The 21,206-nt window shown below is 56.8% G+C and overlaps 7 protein-coding genes across 7 annotated transcripts; 3 read left to right on the plus strand and 4 right to left on the minus strand.

The window, feature by feature from the left end:
• Positions 1-17: 17 nt before the first annotated feature.
• On the minus strand, positions 18-3,536 carry F5Z01DRAFT_62218 (uncharacterized protein). Its single transcript, XM_046261245.1, has 3 exons — positions 2,853-3,536; positions 2,160-2,792; positions 18-2,100 (listed from the first exon to the last, which is right to left on the minus strand). The coding sequence occupies exons 1-3, from the start codon at positions 3,433-3,435 to the stop codon at positions 155-157; spliced, it is 3,162 nt and encodes a 1,053-aa protein (XP_046118880.1). The 5' UTR covers positions 3,436-3,536; the 3' UTR covers positions 18-154.
• Positions 3,537-3,847: 311 nt separating this feature from the next.
• On the plus strand, positions 3,848-4,998 carry F5Z01DRAFT_736104 (uncharacterized protein). The gene is made up of 2 exons (XM_046266780.1): positions 3,848-4,250; positions 4,314-4,998. Exons 1-2 carry the CDS (start codon positions 3,914-3,916, stop codon positions 4,862-4,864), a joined length of 888 nt encoding a protein of 295 aa, XP_046118881.1. The 5' UTR covers positions 3,848-3,913; the 3' UTR covers positions 4,865-4,998.
• On the plus strand, positions 4,999-6,287 carry F5Z01DRAFT_653472 (uncharacterized protein). The gene is made up of 2 exons (XM_046263363.1): positions 4,999-5,483; positions 5,548-6,287. The coding sequence occupies exons 1-2, from the start codon at positions 5,297-5,299 to the stop codon at positions 6,219-6,221; spliced, it is 861 nt and encodes a 286-aa protein (XP_046118882.1). The 5' UTR covers positions 4,999-5,296; the 3' UTR covers positions 6,222-6,287.
• F5Z01DRAFT_722464 (Tpt1/KptA family RNA 2'-phosphotransferase) lies at positions 6,261-7,235 on the minus strand (the record flags this gene model as incomplete). The annotated part of the gene is made up of 1 exon (XM_046266602.1): positions 6,261-7,235. Exon 1 carries the CDS (start codon positions 7,086-7,088, stop codon positions 6,261-6,263), a length of 828 nt encoding a protein of 275 aa, XP_046118883.1. The 5' UTR covers positions 7,089-7,235.
• A 512-nt stretch (positions 7,236-7,747) lies between these two features.
• On the minus strand, positions 7,748-10,572 carry F5Z01DRAFT_620879 (uncharacterized protein; the record flags this gene model as incomplete). The annotated part of the gene is made up of 3 exons (XM_046261161.1): positions 7,748-8,725; positions 8,771-9,793; positions 9,874-10,572. Coding segments are annotated over 3 exons (2,700 nt in total), but the record flags the coding sequence as incomplete, so codon positions are not given.
• Positions 10,573-15,741: 5,169 nt separating this feature from the next.
• Positions 15,742-18,168, plus strand: F5Z01DRAFT_621257 (dual specificity phosphatase; the record flags this gene model as incomplete). Its single annotated transcript, XM_046261190.1, has 2 exons — positions 15,742-17,759; positions 17,835-18,168. The coding sequence occupies 2 exons, from the start codon at positions 15,742-15,744 to the stop codon at positions 18,166-18,168; spliced, it is 2,352 nt and encodes a 783-aa protein (XP_046118885.1).
• Positions 18,169-18,696: 528 nt separating this feature from the next.
• Positions 18,697-20,421, minus strand: F5Z01DRAFT_653481 (UAA transporter). The gene is made up of 3 exons (XM_046263364.1): positions 19,927-20,421; positions 19,080-19,870; positions 18,697-19,012 (listed from the first exon to the last, which is right to left on the minus strand). Exons 1-3 carry the CDS (start codon positions 20,157-20,159, stop codon positions 18,798-18,800), a joined length of 1,239 nt encoding a protein of 412 aa, XP_046118886.1. The 5' UTR covers positions 20,160-20,421; the 3' UTR covers positions 18,697-18,797.
• Between the last annotated feature and the right edge of the window lie 785 nt (positions 20,422-21,206).

Genomic DNA, 21,206 nt, shown 5'->3' on the forward strand with positions numbered 1-21,206 from the left:
AGGAGTATCAGAAGCGATGAGCGCTCTTGTCATTACCAGCAGCGGCGGCGGCAGCAGAATAGCCTTCCTTTAATAATTGAGCGTTTGTACTTACAGGAGCGCGCATGAATAAAAAAAAAAGACAAGAATTCCACACGCGTCCCACCACACCCTTCTAATGATAGCTTAGTTCCGGATTGGCCCTAAAGTTGCAGCGACAGCGACACTCGGGGACCGGACATTCTGTATGCCGCGCGAACCATTGCCGTGCATGATCCAAGTGCAAGACGTGGTCGCAGCGCAGGCAGAATGTAGGGAAGCGTCCGGCCATCTTGGTGTCGGGGTGCTCCTCGGGACGATCGCTGCGCGGCACGCCGACGACCTCCAAACACACGATGCACCGCGGCAGGTGACGTCCACAGTTGGGGCAGCTGACGCCCGCGTTGATGCTCGTGGTCAGCATGGGGTTGCGCGCCTCGCCGCCGGAGGACGTGCGCTGGTGATGCTGATGCTGGTGGTGATGGTGGTTCGCCAGGGACGTCTCGGCGTCGCAGTACACGCAGCGCAGGGCAATCTGTCGCGACGGCGGCTTCAGCGTCGGGACGCCCTCGCGCTTGGAGCGCTTGGTCGACTCGACCTCAAACTTTGTGCGGTGGTGGAAGAGCTTGTGGCGCTGGAGGTGGTCCCTGTACGCGCGCCGCCAGGCCCGGCAGCGAATGTCGTCAATGTACTTTGGGTAGCTTATCGACAGGACGAGCGTGGCGGTCTGAACGTCGCCAAACTTTTGGATGTAGCGGGCGAAGATGTCGACCGTCGCGTCCGTGATGCCGGTGAGGACGATGCCCTCGATGTCGCCCTCCTGCACGGCGCGCGCCACCTGCTCGTGGAGCCAGGCCGTCAGCTGGTCGTCCGGAAAGTTGCGTACGGCGACAAAGGCCCGGTCGGATAGGGGAAGGGAGAGCTGGTTGGCGATGGACGTCCAGTCGCCCGTGGCGATGAGGGAGGACATGGCCTGCAGGTACGGGTCCGTGTTGGAGGCCACCGTCGGGTCAAAGTCCAGCTGTTCCTTGGCGAGACGCTTGTCGCCGCGGCCCATGAGCTGGAGGGCCAGGGACACGAAGAGGAGCTCCGGGTGTGCCTTGCTCGCCCGCTTGAGGATCTGGACCGCTTGGGGTGTGTCGCCCCTGAACAAGGCTCTGGAGGCGGCCATGGTGTGAATCGTCGCTGGGTATTCCGGGTCGACATCTGCGGTGGGATCGTGACGTTGCAAGTCTCCCCATCCGCAGATCTCGAGACACAGTTGTCTGTGGTGAGGGCGCTTTGTCGTGACACCGTCAAACTTTGGCAGATGCCGCTTCTTGTTGCAGTAGACGCCCAGGGCTCGTTCCCAGTGTGAAGGTTCCGGGACTGAAGGTGCGCCCCCGGTCAAGCGTGAAGTTGGATTGCGGCCAAGGTCGTTGGTCCAGACGGACGCGATGCCCAGGTAGCTCAGGTCCATGGTGGAGATGAGCATGCCGCCATCATCGGCGGCATGTTCAGCGTCCGCAATCCAGTCCCAGGCGAATTTCACCCACGGGTCGTCATTGACGACGTGGTGATTGGTCGCGGCATCGAACAGATACCGCTCCTTTGCGCGTAGGACCATACTGTGGTCGATGACGGACTGTGCTTCTCGTGGCAAGCCGGGCGCGTGGTTCAGTGTCTTGAGAAGGGCTTCGTGAAACTCGCGACACGACCCCACGGCGCCTGTCGCTAATGGAATTCCGCTCTCACTGCTTCTAGCAATGTTGAGGTTCCCCAGCTGCGGCTGTAGATTGCCCAGATTTTCGTCGTCGTCGAATTGCTCGCGCACAAACGCCCGAAGGGCACGCAGCTTGCCCGACACGGTCTCCGCCGCGTAGAAAGAGTCAGGTAGCTTATCTTGGATCCCGTTGACGAGGTCAGCGCCGACAGTGGAACAGGCACCCGGGCGCAAGGTGCGCTCGATTGTCGCCTCGATGTCGGCCTCCTCTGGCCCAAATATGGGTACGTTGGCTAGTGTTTTCTCTATCAAGAGAGGGCCCATCATGCTAGGGGCCTGCGATGGCTCAAAGTGCATCATGTCCATATAGGGTGTTCCCGCTGTATTTCGTCAGTATTACACAATGTAGACTCACACACTCCCGGTGGCGTCCACATACCTTCGAGGCCACGATGGGGCGCGCTCCAGGGCACCATCTTGTAGACGTGATCTGCCGTTTGCGACGGTTGTTCCAAGATCTCGAAGTTTCCGTTGGCCCGAAGCACCAGCATCCGGGGTCGTAGGACGGGCGAGCCGAGCGTCACCCAGTCGAACGACACAATGCTGTTGTTCCTTCTTGACGACTCCGCATACAAGGGGTCCATCTCGTGTGACCGTCCAACCTGCAGTAGTTCCGGGTTCTCGGACACTCCGGCGCTCGATGAATCCCTCTCCCTCTTGGTGTCCAGTACGCGCAATTGTCCCGTTCGGGAGAGCACCGCTAGTAGACCACGATGGTCGCGGCAGTATCGTAACGACCTGACCATGGAGTATTTGCCTTCGGAGGAGAATGGGTCAAAGTCGGAGTCGATCACCTTGTCAAGCCTGAGTGCGCCGCCCCATGGCAGTTCGTCTTCCTCCGTAGCCTGAATGTATGAATGCTGCGCGACTGCGCGCGTGGTCACGCGTTTGTCCCAGACCATGACACCAGGGTGGTCCAATGCTGAGGAGGCAAAGTAATTCGGATCCGCATAGTCAATGGTCAAGTTATTGTTGCACTTTGTGTGGAACAGTTGGAGTCCCCTGTTTCGATCTGCCTCGAATTAGTTTCGTGCGGAAGGGAAGCCACTCGTTCAGGAGCCGATCAACGTACCCCTGAGATCATGCAGACGCAGGCCTTGGGCCTTTATTCCAGCCACCAGTGTCTGGGGACTATCCTCAAAGAACTTGATGCTCGAGACGGAAACACTATGCTCGACCCGGTCCCTCGGTTCTGACAGGCCAGGGACATCTTTTGGTAACCCTTTCATCTGGGTCTTAGCCAGCGAAGAAAGACGAGTTACGTCCCATATGTGCAGACTAGAGTCCACCCGAACGCGGTCAAGACCTACGGCGAGGAGACCTGTGGTGTTGAAGGCCACAGCTTGACAGGTCCGCGTGGTCTTTAGGCCAAGCTCAAGGTAGGCATTGGAGCCATCGTCAATGCGGAGAAGGTTGACAAGGCCTGTGCCTGTTCCCACAGCGAGCAGACCAGGGTTTGTGGGAGACCAGTCGTACGTCGTGAGTGGAGGGAAGTCATCGTGTCGCGTGAGCTTGTCGTAGTCGAAGCGCCCATTGCGCGCGTGACCTGTGGGTTCATACAACTGAACAACCCGATGCTGCAGGTTGATGTGTACAAAGCTATCCACCGAGGAGCTCGGCGACCATTTGACGAGGCCGGGCTCCGGGCGATCCATCTTCCCGGCCGTTGCGCGTCTGGCTCACTGACGATGATGAGGTTGGGGGTGAGTGAGAGGCAGGGGTTTGCGTCTCAAGTGTCAGGTCGCGGCGCCATCCGTCCGGTCAATTGCAGTCGCATAGCTCTGGGGAGTAAGCAGCTAGGTATTTCTGCCTTGATGGGGTCATTAACTCATGTGCAAGGGCCAAGGCCATTGATACATCAAATGGCAATGAGTACAGTTGCTGCATCCATCGGCGTCGCGACGAAGTCAAAGTGGATAACCCTAGACCACGGCAGAGCCTCGTCATTGGCTGTAAATCCGAGCGACGCACTAAGCCTAAATGGTGTGAACCCCAGGCTACCCCCACTGAAAAGTTACTAGCACCTGCCCAGATGCCAAATAATATTATAGGTGAACATCGCGACCAGATTCACTTTTCTTCCCACGTTGAGCTACATCACCAACCACAATACCGACGCATCGAGCTACCGTCATGATGGCGACCAAACGCTCTCACACCGAGGCAGAACTCGACCACATCCACCCTGATCGTGTTCGCGGCGATCTTGCCGACGCCAAGAAGCGCAAACCGAGCCTTGCACCGACTGCAAAGTCCCACAAACACAAGGCCAAAGAAGGCAGCATAGAGTACGCGAAGAAGCGCAAGCGCGCAATTGAGAGGCTGTTCCAGAGGGATACCGAGCTGCCACAGGATGTGAGGAACGACATGGAAAGAGAATTGGCGGCGCACAAGGCTACGATCGAGGACAAAACATTCCACAAGAGGAGAAGTGCCATGATCTCGAAATATCACATGGTTCGATTCTTCGGTAGGTCTTCTTCGGCTCGACAGCCTGTACCATGCTATGATTTTGGGACTGACTCGGGGACAGAGCGTAAAAAGGCCATGCGACTGGCCAAGCAAATCCGGAAGAAGATTGCCCAGGCAGAGGATGAGGACGAATTGGCCCAACTACAAAACGAACTACACGTCGCCGAGGTCGACGAGGCATACACAAAGTACCACCCGCATGCGGAGCCGTACACTGGCTTATACGGCAGGACAAAGAGCAGTGACGATGACGAGACGTTGGCGTTGGCGGACAAGGTGACCTTGGATGCAGAACGACCGCCTATGTGGAAGACGGTCGAGGCCGCCATGGCAGAGGGGACCAATGCGCTGGTGAAACTCAGGGAGCGACGGTCAGCAGATGGATCGGACGTCAAGCCAGGCTTCAAGCCAGCCAAGAAGCAAAAACAGTCGAGCAGGACCGATGCGCCCAAGCCTGCAGCACAGAAGCAGAAGCGCGAGGAGCATGGGACTCGAGCACAGAATGGCGCTGCGACGCCGATGAATCGTCGCGAGAGGAGGAAACTCATGCACCAGCAGAAGGCGACGGCGGGTCCTCAGAGTGACGATGAGGATGGCGGGTTCTTTGAGTAGCAGAGATAGCAGCGTGAAGGTGGTGGTAGGAAGACGGGTGCGCATGGTGCGTAGCGAAACACATGCAAGCCTGCATATATTTTTTGGCATTTTCCGAACCCAATAAACAAAGCGCTTGCCAACTGCATCTGTTGCTTCCTGCAGAGGTGGTCGAATAGCCCACGTGAATGCATACTTGGTTGTAGCCAGCTCACATGAGTGACTTGCAAGCTCCAACGACTTCAACTCAACAACACCCATCCTGGTGAGCTGCGAGAATCGACAAGGTTCGAGAAGTACCAGACGAAATCAGACGTCACTGCCTTTCTTTTTTATTCTCTGTACATTACCTTAAAGTAAAGAGCTGCCACGACCATACACATCGGCGCCCAACGCTCACTTGGTTCTCACAACCTTCTTCCCCGCATTGCTCACCACAACGCAACCACAATCATGTCCTTTGCACCGGCCGCTCCGTGGGACCGAATCCGCGCTTGGATCGACGAAAAAGAGAGAGAGGAGCGGACATTCATCAGGCCCGCGAGGCTAACGCAGCGCGAGCTCACGGCCATCAGCAACCTGGTCCCCTTGATTGAGGAGCCGGACGTGAGCGGCAAGGACTATGTCAGCGCCTTGCATTGTACGTACCTGGCAGAGAGAGGCAGTCGTGGCTCTTGTCCCATCCAGCTGACGCTCGTGTGCAGGTGCCGCGCAGATTGGACAATGCTTCATGCCCACGTTTGAGGATGAGTCGGTTACCCTCACGGTGAATGGGATCGTCGAAGCGAAATGGCGATGCTACTGCAACATAGGACCGCAAGGTACCTTTCCAAGGCAAGGATTCGGGCTGGATGAAACAGGCGGGGCGCCCATCTTTGCGACAAAGAAGAACGCAAAGCAATACGCCGCTCAGCAGGCGCTGGCCTTCATGTCCAACGGAGCTCCCACCACTTCCACTGCTGCTGCGTCCTTGCCCAAACGCTCAGAACGATCGCAAGCAGCATCGCCAAGCCTGTCACAGGTCAAGAAGACCAGAACAGACGCAGGCCCGACCGAAGCAGCGCAAGCCGTGGCTGCGCCGGCGGACGAGACGAGTGGCTTGTCCGTCTACGAAAGAGTGGTCTACCTGTCAAACAAACTCGGTCTCCATCCACCCACTTACGAAACGCCTCCCTTGCTCGGCATGCCCAACTTCTTCTCGGGCAGGACGGTCTTCCCATCCGGCGCGGACGGTCGCATCCCCGACAAGGTCCTCGTCGTCAACGGCGTGCTGGGCAAGCAGCAGGCCAAGGACCAGCTCGCGCGCCAGGTGTGTGACTGGATGGAGAGGGAAGTCCAGGAGCGACAGAAGCTAGCAAAAACCCTCTTACCACAATGAGGGACACTGGTAGTAGGATAAGTAGTTAATGTATAGTACTTAGGAGCCCCTACTGCCTCTACCTCCTCTCCCTCGCCCTCTACCCCTGTTGGTCCCTTTGCCCTGTGGTACACGCATCTTGAGGTCACTCGGTAGATCAGCTTGCCATTCCCCGTCGGCCCATAGCACGCCAACATCCTCCTTTCTCCCCGTGACCAGCTTGAACCACTTGGTGCTGACCTCGCCCCCGGTCAAAATGACCCCATTATCGCTCCTCCACCACGTCAAACCGCCCTCCTCCATGCTCCTCCTCACATCCACCTCAATGACCAGTTCCGCGTCCTTCCTCATGCCACTCGCCACGCCCTCCTCCGGTGTACCCGTCGAGCAATGCACGTGATTCCGCCCCATGGGCTTCAACCCACCCGACTCGACAATCGCCCCCCAGAACGCAAAGTACGTCCCGTGGAGGACCTTGGCCGGCACCGTGTCGGGCGTGAGCGGTGCCAGATGGCCCTCGTCCTCAATCTTGATGCTGTGTCCCTGGTTCGCGCGGATCATCCACTCCCCCTTGTCGTTCTGGCGCGTGCTGAACCGCTGTTTCTCGTTGCTCTCGACCTCGCGGTGCACTTCCTCCTCCGTGGCCTGGAGCGACTTGATGGGCCCGTAGGCGAGCACGGCTGTGAGCGGGGCGTAACCCTCCGCGTCGAGCGTGATGCCGGCGTTGGTCGCCTGGTGGCGGAGTAGACGGGATAGGGCTTTGGAGATGAGGACCTGGCGTGACTGGCCGCTTCCGCCTTTGCCATTGTTGTTGTTCTTGCGGGGGCGATTGTTATTGTTGGGGCGGGCTTTTGACTCTAGTGAGTCTTGGATTGAGTCTGCCTCCATGATCTTCGAGATGTGCCGTAGCTAAACAGTGTGAAGGTGGTGAGTTGGTGTATGAGAAGAGTCGCCAGCGGACCGTCCTGTGTATCTGAGTCGAGTCTGAATGCACTTTAGACCAATATGTCCGGCTTTGTGAAGTACTATGTTGTGAGTTTGATGTTTCGAAAGAAGAGAAGTGGAGTGAGACTAGGGTAGACGCCATCCCCGGCGTGACTCAGCGCCAGCCTCATCACAGCGCCACGACTACAGATGCTTCTTACACATATACGAATCACACTCGATCAAGCGGCGGCACAGATCAAAGATTATGGCTGTAATACCGGAAATATACATTATCTCAAGACAGTGCCAAGCTACCTCTGCTATCTCCTCCTCAGCTCGCTCGACCCAACGATCTCCCTCACTGCACAAGGACAATACAGTACATCTCAACCCTCTTCAGACAACAGGAAGACCCGTAAACAAGAAAGCAAGAAAACAGAGAGCGCCGCCTCATGATTCGTGAAATCCAACTAATGCAAGTGCACCCAGACAGTCCAGTTCTATCCATCAGAACCGTGTTGGCCGCAGAAGAAGAAAAAAATGATATGGGGGGAAACAAAATGCAGCGCCTGCCATCAGGGAAATCGAGTAAAGATGTTTATACAATCATTTGCGGTCGTTTAGGACCGATATCCTCCCGCAGTGGCTGTGCTCGACACATTCGTAATCGTGCTGTCGCGGTTCTGTCGCCTCGCGCTGAGACTACCAGAACGATTGAGCGACACGTTCTGCCCGAGCGAGTAATAGCGCTGTCGTGCGCGCTCGTCACCGCCTCTCTGAGGTGCCTCTGTCGTCTCACCCTCGGGCGCCTGCACCTGGGGCGACCTCTCCAAGTACTTCCGCGAAGGTAGGGCCGTGGGCAGCGCGCTGATGGATCCCGGCGCTGCTAGGCGGGATGTGGGCGTTGTGCTCGTCGATCCAAACCGGCGCCTAGGCAGGGCCGACTGCTGCTGCTGCTGCGGTTGCGAGACATTGTCTCTCGTGGGCGCATGGGTTTGAGGCGCGAACTCGCGTGTCGGGCCTCTAGAGGTTGTGGCCACCTCGGTATACTCGCGGTTGCTACCTCGCGTGGCATTGACCTCGGTGTATGCTCTGGACGGGGCGCCCAGGCGAGACGCTCGCTCGCTTTCATCCACGGTCCCGCGTCGGTTGCGCACGTGTAGCATCGACGTCTGGCGGCCCTCTTCAGGCTCTTCGGTATCTCCACGACGAGAACGCAGCAGCATCGACGATCTTCGACCTGCGACGGGGGCTGACTCTTCAGGCTCCTCGGTGGCAGCTCTGCGGGTACGCGAGATGAGCAGAGAAGACCTGCGCTGGTGGGCAGGTTCCTGCGGCGTTGTGGGAGTAGAGCCTACGACGCGGGGACTCGGCAATGCGCTGCTCGCCAGTATGGTGTGTCTCCGCTCCTCAAACTTGGACAAGGCCCGGCCGGGACTAACGTTCTCGGACTTTGGCAAGGTCTGCTCGGAAACAATGCTCGGCCGCCGAGCGTGTATGCTACTGAAGGATTTGGCAACCGTGGGTGTTGACGGCTCCTCCCTCTGCGTGGACGAAGATGAGGGATGATACTGGATTGGCGCGGGAGCTTGGGATGCCTTTGGTGGCTGGCTCGACTCTCTCGTACGCTGGGCGTGAGCAACATCCTCTCCAAGTGCAACGCATAACTCGGTCAGACTGCGGCAGACACTGTCCGCCTTGCGTCGCAACTGACGATCCGTCAGGTTCGTGCCGACCCCAATTGTGCTTCCGCTGCTCGAGACTGGCCCTGGCTGGCCCGGTTGGCCCATCATCGTTGCCAGAGCCATCGCGTCGTTGGCGGCAGCTTCGAGAGTCTTGAAAATATCAGGGCTCAAGAAAGGCTTCGACTTGGACAGGGCTGAGTGCAGTATAGGATAGGCCTCTTTTTGGGTCGAAGCGTTGCTTAGCGATTCCAGATTCTGTGACTGCTGGTTGGCACCCGTGCCCTGTCGTTTGGGAGAAGACGACATGGTTGTCACGGTGGTGGTGGCTGTGGGTGGTCGGTCTTCGGAAAGCCTCGAAACGGCAGCGGCCGATGTCGACGGTAGCTTTCCGGTCAGCTCAAGTCGATGCAGCCGGGACTTGAGGTCATCAAGCTCATCCCACACGGTCGATGGGGCTGTCAAGGAAGCAGTGGATTCGGTGCCCTCCACGCCACCGGCGGCCTCGGTGGGTTGATGCTGTTGCGCAGCTTGGTCAAAGGATCGGACCAGAGGTGAAGAATTGTACGATTTTTGATAGTGATTAGCAGCCGCGGATTTGAACACGGGTGTCCGCCCTGGCGATGTTGAGTTTTGCTCTGTGACAGAAGAGCGTCGTCGCGCGTGGTACGGATTCTCCGATCCCATATCCTGCTGCGCTTGGGAGCGTGGCGTCAATGGCGAGGCCCGTAGACCGACGCCTCCCGGTCGCGACGAGCGATATACATCTTCAGATGGGTGTGCAGAGGCCGCCTTGTGATCCCTCGAGTAAAGCCTCTGGGTCAATGATCTCGTGATTTCGCTTGCGCGGTCGTCGATGTATCTGGTGACACGGCCACCGTCCTGGTCGTCGGACATTCGTCGAGCGATGGACGGCGGCGACCTGGGATTGTACGAAGCGACATTCGTTGAGAGTGGCCGGCGATGTGTTCGATAGACACGAGACTGGACATGGTTAGCACTCGGAAACGCTGTGCAAGCCTGTGGTGTAGGGCGTTTGTGTTGAGCAACGAGGTGAGACTTACCACAGAGCTTCTGGTCTCATCCTGAGACTCGCCATTACGGCGATCGCCCTCCTCGCGGGCAATTCGAAGAAAGACATCCCCACCATCCTGGCCGTCATAGCCCTCGTGGCGAGCCGATGCGGGTGGAGCTCTTTGAAACATGTCTTGGGTTTGTCTTCCTTCTAGAGCACGCAGCGTGCGGTCATGGTCAGGATCGTCAGAGTTGTCGCTCGCGTCAAACGAACGAGCTCGGTGATTCATATCCAGTGTCAAGCTCTTGCGCGAGCCAGAGGATCGAAAGCCACGGATGGGAGGAACGCGAACAGGGGCTCCGTTGCCGTTGTTTTGCGGGTTGGGTACGTTGGCAGGCGGTTTATAGGACACTGGGGGCCGGTTCGTCGAGACGCGTCGTTCATCGGTGGGACTAGTGTTTGACAAAGTTTTGAGAAGTAGCAGCTCGCGCTGACCCCCCGAATCCCTCGGATCTCGTGGTGAGAGTGCGTCTGGGCTTACTGCAGCGCTCACGCTCGCAGATTCCTCCACCCCGTAACCGCGCTGTGCTCTCGCAGCTTGGTGCTGACCATCCGTTGTAAGAGTGTCGAGTGAGGCACGGGTAGTGTGTGCACGACGGGTGTTTGGAGAGGTGAAGTCTGTGTTGGCGGGCGCGACGACTTGATCAATGCTGTCGTGGGCGGGTCTTGGGTAGGTGACGGCTCTTTTGAAGTGATCGTGGGGTAGGGTGGTTCGTGGTGAGGACGGTATGATGTCGTTGTTGGAGGAACTTTGCTGTGGACTCGAGGGCACTGCGGCTGCAGTGGTCAATCGTGCTGATTGTCGCGTTGCTGATGGTTGGACCTCAGCTTGACGTTGTACAGAATCGGGTGCAGAATCATGCAAGACACCAGAGTTTGTCTGAGAGGTGGTGACGCGACGTTGTTCGTCCAGTTGCGACTGCGGCTCGGTCGTCTGCTTTTGCTGGCTTAATTGATCGGCGACGCGAAGGGCTGCGGTAGACGAGCTAGAAGCCAGCCGTCTCGAGTGTAGGGCTGAAGGCGAGTCCGAATGGTTGGTGGCGACCGGGGCCACTGAAGGACTGGAATTTGTCGGTTCTGTTTGGATTGGGGCAGACTCTGTGGTGCTGCTGTTGCTGTTGTTGTTGCTGTTTGCGGTGCCGACGAATCTGATGGTGGAGGAAGACTTCTGGTGGGTGGGCAACGACAGACGCGAGTCCAAGGCGAGAGAGAGCGACGCCAGCTGGGCCCTGGGGCTGGCGGTGGTGCCATTGGCGCTGGATTCAAGGGGCGTCTCACTCTGGTGTGATACAGTAGCTGTTGAACGACTGTTGCCTTCAGCCTGCTGCTGCGACTCGCCTTCATTGACACTCATTTTCGGCTGGTTATTGACGTCGTCGCCAAACACATAACAATTCTGATCCTCTCGGCCTGGACTTTTTTCGCTATCGTTTCTCTTCGCTCACCTAACCTCCAGACCGAAGGACAGACACCCCAGTGCCTCACGTGGGGCCCAGGGACAGCAGCAGCCAGGCAGGATCAATGCACCTGACAACGTCCTGGTCGTACGAAACCTGGCTGGGATGCTGATTGCATCCAAAGCGGGCGAGTCTGAGCAAGTGAAGAAAGAAAGCGAGCAAGGCGTTTGGAAGGGTACCATGCGATTGAGTGTGAGCGACTTTTCTGTCGACCTTGATCGGTGCGGCGCGACGCAGGCCTGATGCTGCTGTGCGTCAACGAACAGCGATGACAACACAGTCGTGCTTCAAGCTCCAGTTTCATGCAGAGCAGAGCAGAACAGAGAAAAAGAGTGCTAGGTCTGGAGTCTGCCAGGTTTGAAACAAATGGGCAAAGGAGGATAGAATGATGGTGCTGAAGCGAGCAATGTTGGAAACTTGAAGCCTCGCGAGCTATCAGCAAAGAAGGAGCGGGCATGGATGAGATCTTCCAAGGAGAAGCAACTGTTACGAGGACTCCGTCGTTGGTCCGTCCTGACCCTGTATCCTCGCGGATAGGATAGACTTGGAACCGGTATTTTATTATCAACAAGGCATTGTGAGTTGTGAGTTGCGCTGGAGCCAGGGGCCTCCACAGTCGTCTGCATCTCAAGCAGTCTAACAGACGCACGTTGCCGGATCTCAGCTATTGAATTCACCACCAGCCACCATCGCGTGCCGTCTGACTCGCAGCCTCCAGTCTTTTTGCTTTGGCACCATCAAATGCTCGCGGATCGTGGCATACGGATTATCTATCACCAGTGCTCGTGGCAAGTACCGCGCCTTTCACGCTGCTATTTGCACAAATGTACGTATCGTAACGATGGATCTCATCTCATCCATGATGAAAAGGTCTGGTAACGGGAGTGATGGAATGTGGAGCTAGCGAAGCAACGAACCCCAGCTAATAGCCGGCGAGACATCGCAGCACATTCCTGATTCCACGCGTTAGCTCAACCATGGCCCGCCTGGTCTGTGGTGATGCGCAGCGGCCAGTGAGTCTGTCATTGGCCTCAATGCATCATATTGGGCCTTACCGCTTCGCTTTGACTGCAGTTCTAGCGACAGTTTCCAGCCATGAGCAAAGATACCGCGACGACGAACATGAGGAATTCGCAGTCGTTGTTCCCCAGCCTCAGTTGACTGATTAATTACAGGGCCGTCTGACGCATGCGTCTCACAGGAGAGCCAGGATGTGGGCTGGGGTTTGAAGTCTAGGGTTCCTGAGATGTCGAGGGGCTGGTTGGTCGTGCGCTCCGTCGAAAGGGGCCTGCAGCGCGACTAGTCCTCTTTCGCCATCTTGAAACAGAGGCTCCGGGTCGGCAAGTTGCGCACCTTCTACAGACTCATTAGCAGTTTTTTTACATACATACGTAGTACAAGCAAGTACAGTACAGGCCTACAGGTAATTGTGCAAGAGATGGGAGGAGCGTTGCTGTCATCAATCAGTACGAACAGGAAACGCTGCACTTGTAAGTCGCCCAATGCGCCAACTGCCTTCTTACATTCCAATAATACTTTATTTAAAGTACGTTCTACGTACTACAGAGCAAACTACCGGTATCCGTACTCCAGTCCGGGGGCAGATGTCCGTCTTTGGGGTTCGACACGGAATCCCGTCGACAGTTTTAGACTACCCTGTAAGCTACGCAAGAAACCAGGATGTGCCCCATCGCGGCATCCTGTATCATTTGCAAAGGCTTGGGTGATTATTTGCCAGGGAGCTGCAACATGGGTCGGGGTTTCGTACAAGTATGTACTCGCATTTGTTGCTACGAAGAAGCGCGATGAATGTGTTCGTTAGTCCACACGCGTTCGCATACACATCACCAACATTAGAATGGCTGAGCAACTTGCAACGAATTAGGTTGAAACGACGCGACGTTCACGGGCAAGGCAAACTTGCAGGCAAAGACCCTCAAGTAACAGGAACCCGGGCCGTGTTCGATGGATGCGTTTCATGTTCTTGCCAATACCGAGGATGACGGCAAAGTAGGCTGAGTCCTGGGACCCCGTTGCTCGCAAACCAGGGTCAAACTCATTCAGTGTCACCGAATACCAAGATTAATGAGTGCATATGTCAACTGATATAATAACGCCCGGTACCAAGACACCAGAAACACCTTTAAACCTGTTGCCCGGCCAACATACTCCCAACGACAGTTACAAGAGTACTCTTGCGTGTCAGGACAAGCAGCAATCCCGAATATGTTTCCGTGGCGGTCTCATGTTAAAGTTCGTGGCAGCTTTCTTGCACTTTGAAGCTTGGTCAGCCCATTGTTGGTCGGATTGCGCGTAACAAGTGCGAGCACGACAGTTTCCCCTCGCTTGCAGGCGGCTAATTATTAGCACAATGTCCGCGACGTGACTTTGAACAAATGGATGAACAGTCAGAACTTAAGAAGACAGGAGACGCGAATGGCTGGTGGAATGAGAGTGCCTAGACCAACAAGGCTGCACGTCAGCCACTAGTCACTTCTCAGCAACTGGTCAGCCTTGTTGGTTTCCTCGTGTGTCTGTTGGCTTTTAACAAAGTTCAGAAAGCAATATTGCAGGGCAGGTCGATTGTTCCCTGCCTGCTGGTCGGCGTCTGCTCCTACAGAGCTGCGCGCCTGTCACAGATACGTGGGTCTGCGTCTCGTGACATGTGGCCTGGCCTGGCCTGGCCTGGACCAGTACAGTCGAGACGGCCTTGGAAGAACATTTCTGCAGAACACACAGCGCAATTGACGAGTGCCATCGATTCCAGAATACGGAAGACCGCCTGTCAAAACTTGTTGGACGTCGGCGACTGCGTGACCAGACCATCAATGTACCAACGTGGTTGTGAACTTGTGGCTGCCGGAGTCAAAAATAGCCCAGGGGAGTGAGCGGCTAGGGCTCTCATTGGCCGAGACTTTGGCGCCGAGTTCGATTGGGCTGCAGCCCTCAGCTGCAAGTGCCAAGTGCCAGCAAGTGTGGATAGGATCGAGCTATATTTAGGCCCATAGGTGGTTTGTTTCGCGAGGCGCGTCCTCCACTCACGATGGACGAGTCACAGACATTCGTTTTCCCGTCGCTGGTCTGGTCGGTCGACCTGAAGTCCAGTGAGTTGGGATGGCTGCTGACTGGCTGGCCTGGCGGGCGGCTGTTCCGTGTCGTTCACCTATTGATGGTATCGAGCATCTTTGCGGCAAAGGCTGGAGATCGATCGCGAGGCTGCTCTAGGCTGGCAGAAGGACTAGCGTGGGAACAAAGAGCAAACGGAAGAGCTTAGCGCCCAATGTTCCGGGATCAGGCAAAGAACGAGAAGGACCAAGGAAGACAGGCCTTCCAGCACTTGCATAGGCGCTGCAAGCAACGGTTCAGGCAGGCGCAGCGCGTCTCCATACTGGCCCCTCCCACCATCAGCACTCGCATCCTCCCCCAAGTCATTCCCCTCCATTCTCGACTTCGACGGTGCAGACATCCATTCACCCATGCGCCTAGCCAATCCGCATTGGCAGTGCCTCGACGGGCCGTAGATTCATGTCCTCCAGCTGATGAGTGACCGGACAGATTCCCTCTTCTGCGTTGTTCCTCTACCTCACTCGGTCGACTTGACCTGGCTCTGACTTCGCCTCTCTCTCTCTCACCCTCTCTCGTCAACCTTCATCCATGCGCGAGACGGCGAGACGCCACTGACGACGGAGATTTCACAGTCAAACAGACGGAAACTACTGTATTAGGCGCTCCACGTCGTCCCGTCTTGCTGCAGGCGCCTCCAGTCGGTTACTGAGCTATCCGTACAGAACGGACGTGAGACTGCAGCCCACTGCCAAACTAACTAATAGACTTAGGTACGAGGCTAGCCCTTGAGGTACGTCGATCAAGCGTTTCACATTTCTCTCCCCATGCATTTGTCTCTCACAAACTTATCCTTCTCTGACACACTTCCGCCTTCCCGCCTTCTCCTTCTCCTTCGATTCCCTTCAGAACCTAAATTCACCATCCTCGCCTCGCCTAATCACCTACCTTATCCTTCCGGGGCCGCCTCGCCACGACAAAGAGGGCTCGTTAATCGCTAATGCCCCTGCTTTAGCTTCTCCTCTTTCTTCTATCTCTCTCTCCTTTGAAACTCGACTAGCCGTTGTTATCGATCGGTCCGACCGCCTGAACGGGACTTATCCACATTACCGCTTCGACTTCTACACACGGCTCTCTTGCAATCATTTGCGCGCTCCGATTCTAATTCTTGTCGTCTTGTCTTGCCAACCGCAGGCTGCAGGGTTCAGCAGCGCTGTCCAGCATCGCCAGCCCGGTTTCGCAAAAGTCGCTCCTTCGTACACAGCGCAGTCACTCATTTCGAGCGCATTCCATTCTTTGGCAGGGGCTCGAGGCAGCAATAGAAAGAGATAGGAAAGATGCCCTCGACAGCTGCTCGCCGGTATCACGAGGACCAAATACCGCCGTTCATGTCCGTCTTCGACCTGGACGCCGAGACCATGGCAGACCGCGACACAGTCACCGTCGTTGACCCTCGCGCCATAGATGGGTACTCGAAGCAGCCTCTTCTACACGCACCCCAACAACTAGGCCACGGCCTTGGCCCTACCGGCCCCCCTCACAAGCATAACGACAGCTCGTCGACACAAATGTCCGAATCGGCAGACTCGTCACCAACAACGACGCTTTCCACCACAGACTCGTCGCCACTGTCCGACCCGTCACCGTCCTCGTCGCCCGACTCGCCTGTAACATTGGTGCCCCTCAACAACTATCCTGCGACGTCATTTGGAGCGCCTGTTGCTCGCCTGGAGCCTGCAGCTACGCTCAAGCCGCCAGAGACCACTACTCTTGTCCGGCCCATGACCTCGCCGTCTCCCCGGAGGGCTCGCAACATGAAGGGTCTGTCGATACAGCCGCCGTCACTAGGGAACGCAGCAGGGGCCGCAACGACCGCAGCGACGAACAACACAACGGGGGCCGAGCCCCCGTCACCGTCCTTCATCAAGCCCAACATTCCAGGCATGAAGCGCAAGCCGAGTATGCTCAGTCTAAAAACCAACACGTCCGACCTCATGGGCCGGCCTATACCAGAGGTGCCTCCCTCGCCCGGCATGGGCCCGATGCTACAGCGACGAGCGCTGAAGCACTCGACGTCATCGCCACACATGCTCACAACCATCAAATCTGCGTCGTTCGGACCAGCGGGCGGCATGACTCTACCAAACATGCTGTGCCGCAATGAGAATGGACTTTCCGAGGTTCTGCGTCCTATGAAGCCCAGCATGCAGACTACGTTTGACACGACCATCAAGGAGGAATCATCACCGATCAAGTCACAAGTCGCCCACCGCATGGACGCGGAGCCTTATCACGAGAAGGTGAACAATGAAGACCAAAAGACGCCAGGATATCCCAACGGACCAATCGCCATCTATGGCGACGACGTGTATTTGTACTTGGAGCCGACAGCGGAGGAGGCAGCGCGCTTCGACGTGGTATTCAACGTAGCAAAGGAGGTCCCAAACCCGTTCGAGGCTGAGGCAGCCAAAAAGAGGCAGTCGTTTGTTCAGAGCCCATCCGTGGAGAGCCCGGTGCCTGACACGGCCTTGACGAACGCTAGCTTCGCAACCGCTTTCGAATTCCAGCCTGGGAACGACCGATTCCAAGACACACCCACAACACCCAAAGCCAACCCGTGGAAGATGCCGGAATATGTCCACATGCCGTGGGACCACAACACAGACATTGCGCCTGATCTGATGCAGCTTTGCCAGAAGATCGAGGACCGGACCCGGGAAGGCAAAAAGGTGCTCATCCACTGCCAACAGGGCGCCAGTCGCTCCGCAAGTCTCATCATCGCCTATGGCCTCTACCGCCAGCCCAATCTCACCGTCAACGACGCGTATTACGCCGCTCAAAAGAAGAGCCAATGGATCAGCCCCAACATGAAGCTCATGTACTCGCTGCAGGACTTCCACAAGGAAGTGTCCAAGAAGCTCCCGCTGGGTGCCACCAGGGCTGGGAAAGGGCGCAGCCCGCCCAAACACAGACTGACACTGTCAGCCGATGCCATCGGCCTACCGATGAAAGAGCCCCGCACGGCCCCTTTGCCCAGGGAGAAGGACAGGGAAGCAAGAGGACAACATCTAAGCCCCATTGACACGCACCGTCGCGGGAACTCCATGCCCGGCACGCAGAGCGTGTCGCCTGGTCCCGCTTCGGCGCCGCCCAACTACTCCTGGCCAGACGACATGGTGCCCACGCCGGTGGAGAAAACAGCTTCTCCTGTCGCCGCTCTGCAGGTGTCAGAGCTGCCACAGCGACCGAAGCAGCTGGAGCTCGCCGCACCCGCAAAGGCATCTTTTGAGCCGCCGCCCACTCCAGGTTTTGGCGCGCCTGGCGGCTTTGCGTTCCAGAACAAGACGTACCCCAGGTTCTCCAACATGGCTCGCTTGTCGCAGCAGCCCGCAGAGATGGACTGGCAAGAGCCATGTGCGCCCCCCACGAGGGCGCCCCCTGCTCCTCCACCACTAGCTACATACGGCTCCATCGATCAGACAATGACATCGCCGCCTGACCTGCCTATCGACGACGCCATCCTCTCACCACGCGCCGAGACGATGACCAAGAACCCCTTACATGACTACCCGGCCTCGTCCTCGGGGATGCAGTTCGTCGAGACACCTCCCACACCAAAAGACGGCCTGTTCTCACCGCGCGTCACTTGCTTCCCGAGGGATCCCATGGTCCCGTTCGGTCGTCCGCCCCAGGTGGCAGACCCAAGGAGTCCTCCCACCGTGGGGGAGACACCCATTGTCCGATCCATCGACGACATATTATAAGCATGGCGGGTCGCATCATCAATCGTTTTTATCTCATCTCGGACTCGCCGCATTTCGAGTTCCTTGTTTCCTCTAGCCTTTCGCTTTTCGACACGCACAGCGGGCGGCGTCACATGTTATATTCACCAGAGCGGCATTGGGCATTTCAACGACCAACCTGCGGAAATGTGTAATTCACCTAGACCTACCTCTTTACTACCTCCTCCCGTCTTTTTAGACGCTCGCAACACCGCCATTCGCTTATCAAATCCTCCCGTTACTGAGGAAAAGAGGATCTTTATGTTGGGCCCTTGAGGGCCCTTGTTTGTTATTTGTGTTGGGATGACTTGGGATCACTTCTGCGGAGTTAATTGGGTGTGTTGGGCGTCATATCAGAGAGGCCGTCATACATACAGTAAGGGTGGTATGTGGCGGCAGAACGAAGAGATACCATGGCGAGGAATCTGCGTAGATGAGGTGAATACAAGAATCCTGACCAGCAATGCTGGACATGCAACAATAATCTCCACGATCCTGCAGCTTATGATGATTGTCCATGTGATGTGCTTGATTGGCCAGTATATGCCTGAACGGCAATTTCTATACGTTATCTCCAAAACCCAAAATCTATGCGCCATTCTATATATCGTCTATTGCTTCTTCTTTGCGGCTTCCTTGGCCGCCTTTTCGCTCCTCGCAATCGCCGCCTCGACGCCGATGCCGCCAAACACCAGCCCAACGCCCAGCCACTGCATCTGCGTCAAGCGGTGGCCAAACGCCACGACCGACAAGATCATGGTGAACATTTTCCTCGTCACGGTGACTGTAACGAGCAGAACCGACGAGAAAGTCGCCAGGGTGTAGACTGCAGCATCATGTTAGTCAACCATCGATGCTACAACAACGAAGGGTGGATAGAGGGAAACACGTACATATAAAGACCTGGCCCACGGCACCACAGGCCGCGAAACCGAGGACGTCACGCCACACAGCAGGGTGCCGTCCCATGAACGCCAGCGCCTCAGACAGCTCGCCGCCGTCCACGCCGCCAGCCATGCCGAACCACTCGCCCACGCCCGTCCCGGCGATGTACGGGCTCACCAGGAGGTACAGACCCGTCACGAGGGTGCTCATGAGGTTGTTGGCGCACATCATCTGCGGGCCCGTGTACGGCTTGAACGACGTGAAGATGTAGTCCTGGGTACTGTTGGTGAGGCCGTCAAAGAGCAGGTTGATGCTCAGCAACAGCAGGCCCCACGATGCGTTGGCCTCGTCCGAAAGCCGGGACGCCTTCTTCTTCTTGGACCCCGAGTGCAGGGTGAAGACGGCGACGCCGGCCGTCACGGCCGCCACGACGAGGTACTTGTACAGCGGGTAGCGCTTGCGGAAGACGGTGATGTGCAGGAACATGACGGGCAGGAGCTTGCAGCTCTTGGCGAGGAGGAAGGTGATGTAGTCAATGTGCGCGAGGCTGGCGTAGCCAAAGGGGCTGGCGAGCGAGCTGGTGATGGCCACCAGGGCGAGGGGCCCCAGGATGCGCGTCGAGGGGATGACGGGCGGCGTGGGCTGGCCACGAGGCGTCGAGAAGAGGAGGTAGACGATGCCGACGGTGGCGGCGAAGAGCGACTGGATAGTGTTGAGGAAGACGGGAAAGTGCCAGACTTCGTTCCGTAGACCGTGCGGTGTCGTTGTGAGCTTCTCCTGGAGATATGCCCATGTCAAGCTGCAAGCATGATCGGTTAGCTCCCTGAAATGTCCTGCTTTTCCCCAAAGACGTACAAAGATGCGTAGATGCCAGACACGGCGATCACGAGCTGTACAATCCCGGCACCCTTGTCCTCTGCGATCGCATTGTCCGCCAGACTCCCACTGGCCTTGGCCACACCGTTGGTAGCTTTGTTCTGAGCGACAGCCTGCTGTCCGTTGGAAGAGTCCTCCCACGTTGACGTCTTCTTGTTAAAGTACTCGGAAGAAGATTCGCGCTTCATGGCGGGCTGCTTGGAGCGTGCCATCGCTGCCGTAGGATTGGGGGAGTCGGGCTGGCGGTTGTCGCAAGCGATGATGGATGAGCGGCGTGGAAAAGGACGGGCAGGCGTGAATGACAGCAATCTTCTGCAAGACAATGCGATAAAGAGAAATAAAGGAGTGAATACCTACACGAGACTGGCACGTTGTAAAGTTCAATGAGGGTGATGACAGGTTGGCTTCAAAGGGTCCAACCCTGTCGATCGGTCCCTGACGCGCCGCCTGCCTATTACGTCGCGCGGCGGCGCAAAGATGGAGACTTGCGCCTTCCGCCTCTGGACGTCGGGGAAGCAAGCCACTGCCGCCACATATGTCAACAAGGTAACTTCATGGGGAGTAATGTGATATTTATTAAGCAGTAGTACTACTACTGGTAGTAAGTAGGCATTATGGGTCCTTCACCCTGGCAATTGTCAAGTTCTGTTCATTATCATGTCCATTGCGCTCAAACGTTGGAAGCTCCTCGTGAAAGGCTACCAAATAGGCTCCAAGGTATCTAGACATCGCGCCCAAATCCACCCGAAACACCCGGGCTATACGAAGCGTAAGTATGCCCCTTTGCCTGGCAAATAGCAAGCCATGTACGCCCCGATGCAGACGGTCAAGAGCAACATGAGTTTGGTGGTGAAATAAGAAGTCGTATCGTCGGAATGATGCATGATGGAATGATGTGTTCGTTCAACGTAAGAGAGACGTGCACACGCTCAAGACTGAGAGACGAGAACTGAAACTTGCTGCTGAAGCCCAATAATGAAGCATTGCAGGCTCCCATGTCGCTACACAGGAACGGAAAAGATTCGATGACTGCTCTCCAGCAATCAGCGCGGCAAAGTCGAGGATAAGAGAGTGGCGATTGGAATGACGGTCTCGCCGAGACGGTTGGCCGTGATCGGATACAAGTGTGAATGAGCGAGGATAAGAAGTGAAGGCCGTCGTGGAGGGTCGATGAGGCCAGTTGCCAGGCGACAAACTGGCCCGAGGAGCGTGCGTGCAGACGAGGAGCAGCCTTACAGCCAGTCCATGAATGCGCCCCA

Source organism: Emericellopsis atlantica (genome assembly GCF_019669845.1).
Source record: "Emericellopsis atlantica unplaced genomic scaffold F5Z01scaffold_11, whole genome shotgun sequence".
In the NCBI taxonomy this organism is placed as follows: Eukaryota; Fungi; Ascomycota; class Sordariomycetes; order Hypocreales; family Bionectriaceae; genus Emericellopsis; species Emericellopsis atlantica.